Source organism: Tiliqua scincoides, chromosome 1, assembly GCF_035046505.1.
Source record: "Tiliqua scincoides isolate rTilSci1 chromosome 1, rTilSci1.hap2, whole genome shotgun sequence".
Lineage (NCBI taxonomy): Eukaryota > Metazoa > Chordata > Lepidosauria > Squamata > Scincidae > Tiliqua > Tiliqua scincoides.
In genome coordinates this window covers 70,223,164-70,238,128 of record NC_089821.1, presented here as the reverse complement: position 1 = coordinate 70,238,128, position 14,965 = coordinate 70,223,164, and the positions used below count along the sequence as shown (strand labels likewise).

At 46.1% G+C, this 14,965-nt stretch overlaps 1 protein-coding gene across 3 annotated transcripts in view; it reads left to right on the top strand.

The window, feature by feature from the left end:
* SLC4A3 (solute carrier family 4 member 3) overlaps nt 1–9,124 on the top strand; it is a 61,684-nt gene extending 52,560 nt beyond the window's left edge. For all 3 annotated transcript variants that reach the window (XM_066611557.1, XM_066611555.1, XM_066611556.1), the window contains 5 exons: nt 4,374–4,540; nt 5,009–5,262; nt 5,635–5,804; nt 6,099–6,272; nt 6,624–9,124. In XM_066611557.1, the coding sequence (XP_066467654.1) occupies nt 4,374–4,540; nt 5,009–5,262; nt 5,635–5,804; nt 6,099–6,272; nt 6,624–6,701 (843 nt within the window). In that variant the 3' untranslated portion in view covers nt 6,702–9,124. The remainder of the gene's footprint in view (nt 1–4,373; nt 4,541–5,008; nt 5,263–5,634; nt 5,805–6,098; nt 6,273–6,623) is intronic.
* Nucleotides 9,125–14,965: the final 5,841 nt, after the last annotated feature.

The following is a 14,965-nucleotide window of genomic DNA, read 5'->3' as shown; positions in this document are numbered from 1 at the left end:
AACAAATAAAAGCAGAATTTATACTATTAGAAAATGAAATAAAGAAGTGTTTTTTTTCTGCAGATTTTAAACTTTGCCTGATATTCCCTGCCCTGCCTTCTTGGCCCTCTTCATGCAGAGCTATCATGTCCTGGTCCTTCAACACAATCTGCTTGTACATACCAAAACAACTGACTCCAGATGTTCTGGGCATGGTTTCTTCCAACATTGTCTCTGGCCAATATGTGAATTTTTTTTTTTTTTTTTTTACTATCATGCTTCTAGGGCTAGTTCACATGAATACAGTTGTGACATAAGTACTGATAGTTAGCATGTGAAAGCTTGGTTGTGTGAAACAATTAGTTGAGAACTCTTGTCAGCCTATGGACACAGCTTTTCTTTTCAGGTTATATACTGTACCTTTTAAATCACTGGTTCCCAACCTGTGGTCCGTGGACAACTGGTGGTCTGCAAGACCCTGAGAAGTGGTCTGCGAAGTCTCAGGAAAAAAAGATCACCTTTGATCACTTCCTGTATTGGCTGCAGGCGGTCTGTTTTCTGCCATCTCTGGTACTCTGTAGGGGAGCTCTCGCTCAAGAGATAACTTCCCCACAGATCACCAGGGAGGGCAGAGTATGGATCATCCACAGCCACAGCCAGCCACAAAAGCAGCAACCTACAAATCTTCTTTATAAATAATAAATTGTCTCTAATTATTACAAACTTAATTGTATTTTTTGTGTGCAGGGGCATGGGGGTTGTGGTCAATGACAATTCCAATTTTTGCTTCAGTGGTCCACAGGCTCCTAAAAGTTGGGAACCACTGCTTTATATGGGGTCCATCTTATCAACCTTAACGAAACATATGCATTGGTTCTTATAAGGTCATTTGAATGTGGGCGTGTGTCTTTAATTGCAGGAAGAAAGGAGTTGGCTAAGTGGGAAACAAGCTGGGCTCATGCCCATCAGAGGGCCCACCCAGCTGGGCTGACCCAATAACTTTCAGTGGTAATCCCCAGTGCACCATCTGGGGTTTGTGGTGGGCAGGTCTGGCCCACCCATTAGTCCACCCTAAGGCAGCAGATTTGTACGGAATACTCTGCCTACTTTCCTCTAGTGCTCCTTCCTCTTCTACTACCTGGATTGGAAAAGAGGAAATTGGAGGGGAGGATAGTGCTAAGCTAGAACAGTGGACAGGGCGAAGAGTCGAGGCCGGCATATCATCAGGTAAGGGGGGACAGCATTTAACATGCCTCCTTAGGCATCAGGAGGTCTTGGGCCAATGCTAGTGGAAGGTACCATGAGGGCCTAGTTAAGATTTTTGCCCTGGAGCTTCCAGAAATGTGATGCTAACATTGGCATGAAGAAATACATAATTGGGCATTCCCATCTCTCAGAAGCAGCATGATTGCTAAAAGTCATGCTGCAGTTTTGCACAATTGCTCAACAAGCAGCAAATATAATGGAAACAAATGGATACAGTGGAAAAAGAAGTCTCTTGTATGTGTGATCTTCTTTCATATCAGACAGAATGCAAAACATAAGAAAAGGACAGGCTAGGGAGGAAGCAGGAAAAAACCACCAACCTAGTAATACTTTTTGGCCCAGTAATATTTTTGCATTCTTTTAGCTTTACACGGGAACATTTGCCTCTTTGCTGTTTGCAAGGGCTCCTGCATTGACTCTGAGATGTTTACATGTAGATGCTGCTGATCAGTTGCGCTCTAAGGCTATAATACTATGCATACGTACAAGGAAGTAAGTCCCACTCAACATTTTGGGATATACTGCCAAATAAGCATAGTCAGTTCACTTTATACATGAATTCGCTATCTGTGAATTTGTTTATCCGCCAGGGGCAGAATTGCTACCTTCTCTTGTTATCTGCTTCTCTGTTTGCATTATCTGCTATGCAAAGACCTTCTGGAGGCTGCAGGGACCTTCAGAATGGCACCTCTGACCAGCAAGAACCCCTTTAAAATGGCCGGCAGAAGCCTGGGGCAAAAAATCAAAACTTCGCATATAGGCTAATGGGTTCTGAGTTGTCTGTGACAGATCAGGAGAGAGATCTTGGTGGTGGTGGACAACTCGATGAAATTGTGTGGCGGCAGTGAAGAAGGCCAATTCTATGCTTTGGATCATTAGAAAAGGTATTGAGAATAAAATGGCTAATATTATAATGCCATTGTACAAATCTATGGTAAGGCCACACCTGGAGTATTGCATCCAGTTCTGGTGGCCACATCTCAAAAAGGACATAGTGGAAATGGAAAAAATGCAAAAGAGAGCAACTAAAGTGATTACTGGGCTGGGGTACCTTCTTTATGAGGAAAGGCTACAGCGTTTGGGCCTCTTCACTCTAGAAAAGAGGCGCCTGAGGGGGGACATGATTGAGACATACAAAATTATGTACAGGAAGGATAAAGCGGATAGAGAGATGCTCTTTTCCCTCTCACACAACACCAGAACCAGGGGACAGCCACTAAAATTGAATGTTGGGAGAGTTAGGACAGACAAAAGAAAATATTTATTGACTCAACATGTAGTTAGTCTGTGGAACTCCTTGCCACAGGATGTGGTGATGGCATCAGACCTAGACACCTTTAAATGGGGATTGGACAAGTTTCTGGAGGAAAAATCCATCACAGGTTGCAAGCCATGATGTGTATGTGCAACCTCCTGATTTTAGAAATGGGTTATGTCAGAATGCCAGATGCAAGGGAGGGCACCAGGATGTAGGTCTCTTGCTGTCTTGTGTGCTCCCTGGGGCATTTGGTGGGCCGCTGTGAGATACAGAAAGTTGGACCAGATGGGCCTATGGTCTGATCCAGTGGGGCTGTTCTTATGTTCTTATGTAAAGGGGTCTGCACTGGTCAGAAGCACCAATCTAAAGGTTCCTGCGGCCTCTGAAAGGTCTCTGCAGCATTCAGAGATATTTTGGCACTTCCTGCTGCAATCTGCTGGCTTCTGCTGGATTTTTCTGATGGCAGGGAACAGGCTTACGAAGGCAAGGGTGTTCCCCAAGGAGGCCTCCAGAGGCCAAACTCAGCAGGCGCCACATTGGTGGTGCTGCATCACCAAGTGGGGAGTTAAGTAGGATTGGGTTGTTAGTGGAGCCACCACCACTGACTGAGTCCTATGTCCAGCAGCCTTTTTTTGGCCACTCACAGGTTGTCTCTAATTTGGATTATTCATTCCCTTGCTCTCCATTTACATCCTGACCCTTGCATTTATTATGGGATGTGATTAATAATGATTTTTAGGGCCACTGAGCCTTACACAAAGCCAGTTGGGGGATTAGAAATTCCTATGTCACTTCAGCTTCTGATGAATTCAAATTTAGCAAGTTCTCGTATGATGTTGATTTTCAAACTACTGCCACCTTATTGACATTCTTAGAGCAATTCCCCAAGTCCTTCCATTTAGCATTTATTTATTTTTCACTGCTCTTCCTCCAAAGAGCTCAGGGTGGTGTACACAGCTGCTCCCCTCCTTTTTTCCTCACAACAACCCTGAGAGTGAGCCTGAGAGAAAGCGACTGGCCCAAGGTCACCCAGGAAGTTTCATGGCTGAGGGGGATTTGAACCTGGATCTTCCAGGTCTAAGTCCACCTCCCAAACCACTACACCTGCAGTTTTCAAACTCGCAGGGAGTTTGAATCCCGCAGTAAGTCTTTGCGGGGGCGGGGGGGAGGCCTGGGAAGCGGAGTGTGATTGCCCCACTCTCACTTTCCCTGACCCGGGGAGCCCTGCAGGCGCTCGCACCCTGCTCCCCACAGCCAGGGACAGCTGCTGCAGGGACTGGAGGGTGCACCCCAGTCCCTGCAGCCCGGTCAAAAGGGAACGTGGAGTGATCGTGCACCGCTTCCAGTTTAGTGGAGCAGGGTACGATCACTCCGCTATCACCTTCCCTGACCCGGGGAGCCCTGCTGAAGGTCGCGCAGAGCTCCCCACACCCCTGGGGGGCTGCAGGGGGCTTGGGCAAGTGCACCAAGCCCCTGCAGTCCCCCTGAGCGGCGCGATCCTGGGGATTGCGCCACTGCCTCCTCCCTGCCTTCTGGCTGCCCTGCCCCTTAAGGGGAAAGGGACCAGGACCCTCAGGCTGGGGCGTCACGATGCCCCAGTTTGAATACCACTGCACTACACCATCCTTGCTCTCAGGAGTAGTCACAGTAACTAGCCTTTGGATTGAACTGTGTGTTCACAGTAGCATTTTTAAAAAACAGATGAGCCATGAGGAGCTAAGGGGTTATTTGTGAGTGTGTGTGTGTGTGTCAGTCAGTCAGTCAATCAGTCAGTCAGTGTGCATGTGCAAGCATGCGCATGAACACACAATCTTATTCCAAGCATTTAAAAAATTTGTTTTTCTCTCTGCATTTTGTGCTCTTACCCCAGAAGCTGAATGTTCCGTCGGTGCTATCAGTGACGGCCCCAGACAAGCGTGGCTGGTTCATCCATCCATTAGGCAGCAAGCAGACTTTCCCCATATGGATGATGTTTGCTTCTGCCATTCCTGCACTGCTGGTTTTCATCCTCATCTTCATGGAGACCCAGATTACCAGGTAAGAACCAAATTTCCATTTTGTGGAGCGGCTCATTCCGCACCCATCACACTGCAAGTGCTAAGTAAAATAGTTGCAGTAACTATAATGGGTGGGCAGAAGAAGACAGAACCAAAGGGATGGACAGAATCGCCTCTTGTGATGCAGTGTGATTATTAAACTTCATTTGTCCTTGCGATCCACATTACACAAAAAGGTTTCTTTCTGCTTTCAGTGACGGGTTCATTTGCATAGCACACAAAAGTCCTTCCCTACAGCATGATGCACATAGTTTGTTTTGCCTGTTCCCTTTACTGCTTGCATCGCTTGTCTCTTCTCCAAGCCTCCAGCTAGAAATAGCTGCTGGAAAATAATTGAAAACATGCCTCTCCTGTGTCACTTCTGCCCACCCCATGCCCTACTGGAGCAAAATAATTTTAGGCAGGCCCTCGAAACTCATGTATGTTCTGACCAACCTCTCCTTTGCAGCCTGATTGTCAGCAAGAAGGAACGGAAGCTGCAGAAGGGGTCAGGCTTTCATCTGGACCTGCTACTCATTGGTACAATGGGAGGACTTTGTGCCCTTTTTGGGCTGCCTTGGCTCACAGCTGCCACCGTCCGATCAGTCACCCATGTCAATGCCCTCACTTGCATGAGCAAGGCCATTGCACCTGGTGAGAAGCCAAAGATTGAGGAAGTGAAGGAGCAACGTGTGACAGGAGTGCTCATCGCTGTCCTTGTTGGTGAGGTCCACACAAAGGAGCTTGTTTTGTGAGGTGGTTGTGTGCATCTTAATTCATTTGCCTGAGTTATCTGGATTTGCTCTGCAGGTATCTTACTGTGGTGTACTGACTTTTTACTTGTGCTGTACTGTGGCTTGGATGGCGAGGGGACCAGGCTCATGAGCAGATGGCCCTTCAAGGCCAGCGGATACATGCAGTAAAGGGATGAACTAGCAAACCCTCTTATCCCTCCATGATTCTGTATATGCTTATGAGCATAAAGCCCTATCTCATGTATTCACTGGGTGTACATCTGTGTCAACACTAGACATTGTCCCAAGTTTACATCTGAATGTGAGAAAGAGAATACAACACTGTGTTCTTCTCTTGCAGGCCTATCCATTGTAATGGGGAATGTATTGCGCCAGATCCCATTGGCTGTGCTGTTTGGGGTTTTCTTATATATGGGTGTGACGTCACTGACAGGCATACAGCTCTATGAGCGGCTCCTCCTCATCTTCATGCCATCCAAGCATCATCCTGATCATGTCTATGTTGTCAAGGTAGGTGTACTACCTTGTAGTGGTATATTGTAGTGTACGTGTAGAGGTGACAGGATAAGTCCGGTAGAGGGCAAGGTGAGAAGTGACTGAAAGAACAGGTGCAGGATGGGGAGAGACCATGCAATGGCTGGCTGGGCTCGCATGAAAACCCACTTACTGGCTGGTATCAAACTATGAGAGACTGGCCTTCCATGGAAGGAAAGGGGATATTGAGTTAACCGTCTAGTACTTCATCAGGTGCTAACAAACTGACCTGCAAAAGGAGGGAGCATCACATGGCTGGTTTGTCCCTAGGTGAAAACATGGCGAATGAACCTCTTCACATGCATCCAGCTAGCCTGCATTGTGCTGCTGTGGGTGGTGAAATCCACTGTGGCATCACTGGCTTTCCCATTTGTCCTGATCATGACAGTCCCCCTGCGGAGATTTCTGCTGCCACGCATCTTCCATGAGAGAGAACTCAAAGCGGTAAGCAAATACCATTGCCTGATGACTGCAGCTATATTGAGAGCCCTAATCCTGACTCAAGCATTGACCTAAAGTGTGTAAGTCTGATTGGGCCAAACAGGCATTGAAATCATGGGACTTGTTTCACCAGGATTGAATGTTCAAAGCAAGATACTAAGGAACTTTGTTAAGTTTTTTGCTGGACTGAAATTGCAGAGTGCACGTCTATGGGGACAAATTGGACATTTCCCCAGAGATCTTGCAACCTGCCTTTAGCCCCTCCATGTTCTGACACTTCTGTTCCATAACAGAGATCATAACACTTGGCCTGAAGGCTGCTTACTCTCCTCTTTCTTTGTCCTTCCTTCCCAGCTGGACTCAGAGGATGCAGAACCAAACTTTGATGAAGATGGGCAAGATGAGTACAATGAGCTTCACATGCCTGTGTGATCAAGCTGGCATGTCTACATTGGCCTTTGTTCTCCCCTGGCTTCATGGGATAGGCCTTCTTCCCTCATGCTTTCCCTGAGCAACTAACAATCAGAAGTGGTTTTGATCATGAGTCTGGACCATGGTCAGCTGTGACACAGCCCTTCAGGAAGCTCCAGGCCACAAGGGAAGCTTGGGCAAAGCAGAGTAAGAGATGCTGCTTTCTTCTGGACAGACACAGAATGGGGGTCCAATCCTCTTTCCTCCCACTAGACCTTTGCTGATGCTTGCTCTGTGCCATAAGTAGGCCAGGATAGGTACCCTATCCCTTCTTTTCACCTCCTTCCCTTTGAAGATGAACAGACTCCACTGTCTTACTGAAGGAAAAACAGCAGCAACTTTGCATAGAAAAAGGAAAAAAGCAAGTAGGCCCTGCCAGCAGTCTGGGACCTGATGCTATTCATGCAGATTCCCTGGGGTGGGAAAATTTGCATACTCCAACTGGTGTCTTCATGTTAAACCCTCTCCATTTAGTCCCATCACTGTGCCCATGAATATTCAGTGGCCTCTGGTTCATTAGCTGTTCCACATGATGCCCTTAGCTGGAGTTTTCTATCCATAGGAAACAGATGCATTCATTTGAGGAATTTGCTGGAGATAGCAAACTGCCATATGCACGAGTTTGCACCTTGATCTGTTCTGTGAGTACTTGTGCAATACTCATATGCAGACTCATATGTATATGTGTCTGCTGATGCACTGTATTGTACCTGTTCTTTCCACTTTTCACAAGCTGGTCATAAAGCAACCACGAAGGATAGACTTTGAAGCAGGTCTCCTCTTACATGTGAAAGGAAGAAGAGCAGGAGCAACTGGCCAACATCACATGGAAACCAGAAACATGCTAACCTAATGACTCAATCAAGGCAGTATAACACTTATGACTCTCTCAGTCAGGAAATCGTTATGCAGAGTCAATACCATTCTGAAGATGATTTCCTCTAGCCTTTGTCAAAGGGTGTCAAGGGACATATAGAAGTGGGGAATACAGGAACTAAGGCTGGGACCAAGTTTAGTGAACCAACCAGGACTGTTTGTGACCAGGGTTCTTCAGTGCCCGCTTCAGCTTCAACAGGAAACAAAATCTCCCAATATCTGAGTAATAGGCAGACAACAAAAGTCTGGCCAAGCCAGGTATATTGGCCAAGTCAGGTATAAATAACAGAATCTTGGCCCATGGTCTTTGCTTGTTCTACCAGACAGAATCCCTGTTGTGCCAGGTTTCCTGCAGATTCCAGCTCCCTTTTCAGTATTTTCAGCTTCATTTACTCTTTGCTGTAGATTCCTCCTCACAACCCTTGCTCTGTTCCCAAACCTCTGTCTGCGATTGCTATTCCCACCTTATTTTTGCCTTGCAGTTGGTCATTTTTGGGACAAGACTTACCATCGGGGCCAAGTTCCAAGAAAGATCAGCCATGTTCTGGTCTGAGAAACTGGATGTCACTGGACAGGTTCCAGGTATTATGTATCTGTGACTCTGACCCACTGCACCATAGAAGTCCTCTGCAGTAGGACTGTTTCCTGACACTTCCAATCAGTGGCTCCCAGTTTGTGAACTTCCTTTGGCTCAAAAACCCATTGCTTCTTCCAAAAGCTCTCACTACTTCTCACCACCACCACCAACCATCTGCTTTGTTTGTTTTCTTAAACCCTGCTACTTTTTTACTCTTCAATTAATATATATAGAAAATTCAGGTTTTGTGTTAGGACTAAATTGCAGAAAATATGCATTTGTTCAGTCACTGAATCTGAATTTTTGGAAACAGAAAACTCTGTTTCCTTGCCAGTCATTGGTAAGTGAAGTGCATCCAGGCATAGACACTTTACAGGTGGTGTGGTTCATGGTACTGAGCTCGTGCACAAACACCACATTGCTGGAGTTCAAGATTCCAAAGATGAGCTACTGTCCCATAGGTCATCACATGGGGACTCTAGAAAACTGTGATGTGTATTTTGGGGAGTGCACTATGAAGTCCTATTCTGTAACTGTTTTGTTAGATTATGTACATGGAATAATGGGATGTGCAAAAGCATCAGCCATGACTCCTGCCACAGCCTGGCATGGAACCATGTGGCTTAAGAGTTTGGTACATGGCACTGGTGTGAGCCATTGGCTGCTCCCTGTCTATAAAATGGAGACTGTCCTTCCCCACCTACCTCAGGGGCTGCCTGCTGATGGCTGGATAGTTATGAGGCCATATATATTCCTCTACTCATTCCCAGCTAACTGCCAGTCTGCCCCACCCACAGACAGTGACCTCCATTGTGCACTGTGTAGCCAGGATAGGAAACCTGAATTGTTGGAGCAGAGTCCCTGGCACTCTGCCATTCCTCTGAATGTAATAGGAATGGATATGGCTGCACCAATAAACCCTCCAATGGAACCGTGTGCCTGTATTCTGTTCTGGGCTCCAATAGTAAGTAGCTCAGCAAAGGAATAGCTGCTCAAGTGGAATCACTGAAATACAAACTACAGTAAGGTGGGTCCTTCCCAGTATAATGTGCATGCATGTATTCTAATAAGCTGCATTCCTGGGGACAGAGGTAGTAAGCAGATCTAGTTGGCCTCCCTCTACTTAGAAGCTGTCATGTTCCTTCAGGCCAGACCAGCATATTGATGCTGACTTCTGTTGAATCAGACTAGCCTAGTATTGTCTCCTTTGTCTGGCAGTGAAGTTCCAAGGTCTTAGGCTGAGCCTTTTCCACCCTGTTGCCTGAGATCTTTTAACCAGAGATGCTAAGGTCCGACTCTGAACCTTGGATCTTATGCATGAAAAGTACATGTATCACAGTGACAGGACCCTTGCATCCTGGACACTGTGTCCCACTCAAATGTGTCCCAGCACTGGACATTTGTGTCTGTTCTTCTTGCATCCCAGACATATCCCAATATATGTATATTTAGGTGTAGTTCTTAATTTTTAAAATGCAAAGGTAGGATTAGTGCTCAAATAAGAGACTTAGCATATATAATGTGGGGTTTGTTTCCCAGTTGTAGTGGGATTCAGATAACCGGGATCCAAAAACTAGACATGAGTATCCAGTTATACCAATGACTGGGACACATTTAACCAGGACACAATTGTCCAGGATGGAAATACCTTATTACCATATATCACACATAGTTTTACATAGTTGTGGGTCAGGCAAAAGATGGACCTTTTCACTGAGCTATGGTATCTCCTTAAGCAAGCACAAAATCAGTCACAACATACCTTTACCTAGTTGTGAACCAGGCAAAAGATAAATTCATGTCTGTATAAAATAAGGCACTATAAAATAAGTTACAGTATAAAAAAATATCAAGCTCACAGCATTGAAGAAAATACTGTACATCAAATGATCACTCAACTTGAATTGCCCACTTTTGAGGGGAACTACACATTACACACTAATGTATACAAAAAAACCAAGAGAGTCGCTTCTGCTAGGGAAGTAGAGGGCAAACATTCATTTGGACTATTGCATGGGATGTGAAGGGAAATAGCTGGGGAAAAAGAGTTGCAGCAAAAAAAATGTGGATAACAGAAGGATGAAGCTCTCCTCCTATCCAAATCATCTATTTTAGAAGATGCTTTTCCCCTAATAGAAGCCACCACCCAGGCTTTGTTACACAGATTTGTAAAGGGTGGTTCTTCCCTGAACAAAGGTGTTTTCACAACTTTCCTAGATATCTGCAAGAACAAGCTTCCATAATCAAGCTTATTCCAAAGTCTCATTGGTATGATAGGAAAGGCCCTGTTCTGTTCCTTGACATATAGTATTTTACTTTCTCAAAAGAAGGGGCTCTGAGCAGAGCTTCCCCAAATGAATTTGGTGGTTTGGGGGGGGAGGGTCCCTTCATAAAAAGAGGCCTGTCAAACGGCTTCCAAATAAGCATCAAGAGTAGCCTCAAACAGAGCACATTAGCTTTAGGCTCAAATGATACTTGGCATGATGCATAATCAGGTTTCACTTATTAGGATGGTGAGGTCCAAGAGTGGCAGCATTCTCACGAGACAATGGGGAGCAGAAATTCTGGTCATCACTATACCCCTGGAGTTCCTCCAAATAAAGCAGTAGGTTCAGGTGCACCTCCAGGTATCCAGACCAAAGTGGTTGGTGGTGACTAACCCCCATCAACAATTTTCTTCCAGGTCATACCTCAGTGGCAGATCACATGCGGTGCAGACAGTGAGTTCCAGATTTGATCCAGATACACCAAGTACAACTGGGAAGGGGAGCCCTGTCTGAAACCCCAGAAAGCCACTGCTAGGCATTCTAGGTAATACTGGCCTAGATGGCTCAGTAGGAGGCAGCTTGTATGGTGATGAGGCCTCTTGGTTGTCATTAGTGCAAGTCATGTCTGATTTCATCAAGACCAGGGACTGGCTCTTATTTGAGATTTGGTTAGATCTCAAATAAGAGCCAGTCCCTGGTCATGATGAAATCAGACATGACTTACACTAATGACAACCAAGAGGCCTCATCACCATACAAGCTGCCTGCTCAGCACTCAGTTTTTTGTTCCTGTTTTGCTGTACTCTGCGTGTGCATGGGCAGCTGATACACTGTCCCTTGAAAGATATAAACTCAAAATAGCAGCCAGTTTCATTCTGAGAACAGTTTCACGTGCATAGCATATGGAATTCCAAGCAATGAAAGAAGGGCCACCACCTCTTCAGCTATATGCAGCGCATGTAGTAAACACAGAAGCCCAGTCAGGAAAAGGCTGGCAAGTGCAGCTGAATCAGGGCATCCCTACTGTATACATAGGGCTAGCAGAATAGGGTGCTAAAGGAGGCACTGCTGCAATGAAGTCTGACAGGGATCCCATAGGGCAGCGGTTCTCAAGCTTTTTAGCATCAGGGACCCATCTATAAAAATGTTTCACTTTACCAGCCACTCAAGCCTCTGTGGCTATAATGGTGATGGGGCAGCAGTGCTCCCCCCTGTAGAAGGTTGTTTAACCCTTGATGCACATAGCCTAATCTGCGCTGTCATTTTCACAAACCACCAGAAACTGGGTCATGACCCACATGTGGACCACAGACCCACAGTTTGAGAACCTCTGCAGTAGGGAAGTGTGATGTGCATCTGATTTCACAGACTTGCCTTGGACAAACACCCCCTTAGAATTTTGCAGTATATAGGCCCTCCTCCACTCACACACCTTGCCCATCATAATGATAGGGTATTTTGCTATTAATGATATTAGAAATACTAGCAAACCTGAATTACATCCCATCTTGCAACACCGTGGAAAATTAAAATTTGGAATGAAACTCCTCCTAGACTTGGGAGGGGTTTCCTTTTGAGGGACAACACAAATAATACCCTGGTTACCTGGTTGCACCAAGACAGTTCTCACCAAGGGCACAATACTACATTTACAGACTTTCATTAACTTTATCAAATGTATAACCTGCCCCATCCCAATGTCTGAAGACTAGAAACAACTGATTTCTGTTAAATGCCAAGTGAAAAGTTAAAAACACAGTATGAATAATCCTAACTCTCCACCGCCTTGATTCCTGTTCCCAAAAACTGGCTCAATTAAAGAGGCTGGGTGATGATGACAACGCATATTTGCTCAAGCCTAGGTTTTAGTGCATCATCAAGGGAAAGGAGTTCCATAATTGCTGGGCAGTTGCTAAGAACTTGTGTGCACCTTTACTATCCAAACATGGCCTGTGGATCACATTGCTAAGCAAATACTCTGAATCAGTCGTATCCCCATAGGACTTTGGGGAGGAAGAATCTTTAAGGCATGTTGATATGAAGCCATTTAGAACTTTATAGATCAAACTGTCTCCTCAAATTGTGCCCAGCGCATATGAGAAGACCAGTGCATGCCCAGCGCATAGGAGAAAAGCAGTACAGAGGCTGAAGCAATGGTGTAACTTGCTTCTGATGACAAAATGTTCTGTCTGCCTCAGCTGAAATTTCCAGACAGTCATCAATGGCAGCCGCAAGTATAGCACATTACAGTAGTCTAGCAAATGAAGCTAGGGGTGGAATGACATGATGTGATAAACAGAAACACATTTTCCTTCAACTAGGAAATGGCAGCTGATAGCAGAGGTAATCCTCCTCCAAGAGAGTCTCTGTTATCAAGGCCATTGCAGCCCGGGGCTCCCTTTATTCTTTCGGATGAGAACTCAGACCCCCAAAACTGTGTGAGGACAAGTGGCAGTCTGTTTCAGTGGCTGACTGAGAAGATCCTGAGGAAACTCTTCCCTTCCCTGCAACAGCCTTGCAAGCTCTTCATAGCGTTTCTGCAACTGAGAAACAGACAAAAAGACTGGTGACTATGGAGCATTCAGAGAGTGGCTCCTGCATGTCTAGGCTCCCTCCCTCCACCTGCAGTTGGCATCTTCAGCTCCCAGGCAAGCCAGTGTTTCCACTATTTATCACTCATACCATATGAGGGGAACCAACAGCATTTTCCCTCTTCCACCCCTTGACTCGGCTCAGGATGCAGTTCCACACAGCCACTGGCTCATTCATTTTTGCAGTCAGGGAACTTGCTCTCTCTGTTTTTGGGATAACAGCAGGGCCCACCACTGGATTCCACAGTTATCCCCAATCTCTTACGGTAGTAATTGGACGCAAAAGGGCTGGCCTGACCTCCAACTCAAGTAGCCAATCACGCTGCAGAATGCTTTTGCGGTATTCCTCCAGCCTGAGCTGCCTCCGGAAGGCATCCAGTTCATGGAGGGCTGTCTGGTGCTTCATGTCTAGTACAACCCAATTGTCTTTCTCCAGTTGCTGTTCAATGGCTTCCAGCTCTCTTGCCTTATCCTCCCATTGAAGGTGCAGGTGAGAAATTCTCTGGTTTATCTCCTGAATTTCTGCTTCCAGGGTCCAAGAACGTTCCTCCCGCCAGAGCAAGGACATGAGTTCACTATGGATCTCATACAGTTTACTTTTCCCATGACTGGTGGTTTTCCCATGAGTCTCTCCATCATTGCTACTGCTGCTGACTGGAGAATGCTGCAAAGCCCCTATCCAGTCATGTGGGCTTTTGGGTAATCCAGGCTGGGAAAGGGGCACCTTATGCCAGAGATTTTGCAAACTGCCCACAGCTTGTCCTATGCTATTGCATGTCCTGATTGAGACTGAACCCGAGTGCCTTGGGTGAGGGCTGTGTCTGTTTGCATGGAGTTCCACCCACTGCCTGGCAAGCTTTGCATTAGCCAAGCTCTTGTGAAAGAGGTCAGGGACCAGCCTCATGACTTTCACAAAATTATGGCTGTTTGAAAAGCCTTGCAGATCAAGCCAACTTTGGGGGCTGAAGACTTGTTCATCAATTATGCCCCCTTTCAGGAGCAAGGCCCATTTCCTCCGGAAGGAAAACAATTGCTGAGCTGTGTATGCAATAGATGGTGTGGCATTAGGGCTGTGTCCTTCCCTGCGTCCAAACGGCAATGCAGCATGCGGGTCATCGTTAACGTACAGGTGCTCACACAAAGGAAACACAACCTTGGTGTCAAACATCTCTTTCAACGAACCAAGGTACTTCAGATAAGAGAGGAACCAGGAGACGTAGCTAGAAATGTCACTCTTCTTGTCTCCAGGTGTAATTCTCACTACATCTTTTTCATCCCACTCCTGAGACTCCACAAGCCTTTCCAACTGCTCAAGGCTCTGAATATCCCTTGTACAGCCATCTCCAGAGAGCAGCAACAGCACATTGTAAAGGGTGTGAAGGTCAAAGACCTGTTGGCAACTTCTTATGTGCTCCTCGAAAGCCTGGATCTCATTTTGGAGAGCAGCGTACAGGGCTTCCATGGATGCCATAGGCAGTCTGAGAAGGAAAAAGAAGGGGAAATGGTTGGCTAGGCTGGAAGGACAGTCAGTCAAAGAAGCTTTTCTTACCACTGCAGTTCCATTCTGAAAAAAGCTTCCCTTGCTGAAATTCTGCTTCTCACATAGCTGCTGAAAGCACAGGAGCCCTATCAGAAAAAAAAGACTTGCAACTCCTATGCCAACCTGATTATGTGAGCGCAGCAGGTATTGAGAAACTAAGCAGAGTATATCTGTAGCCCAAGAAGCTGTCATTCCCCGAATTCCTGTCTGTGTGTGAAAAGCACACCCAGTCTCCCCATGTCTATCCCACACCTCCCCTACAACCCCTTTTTTCCATCTGCAACTGGGAACTTACCGGCTCCAGGAGGAACAGTGGCCATCTATAGCAAGGAGACATAGGTTACATGGCACTAAACAGAAAGGCAGATAAACAT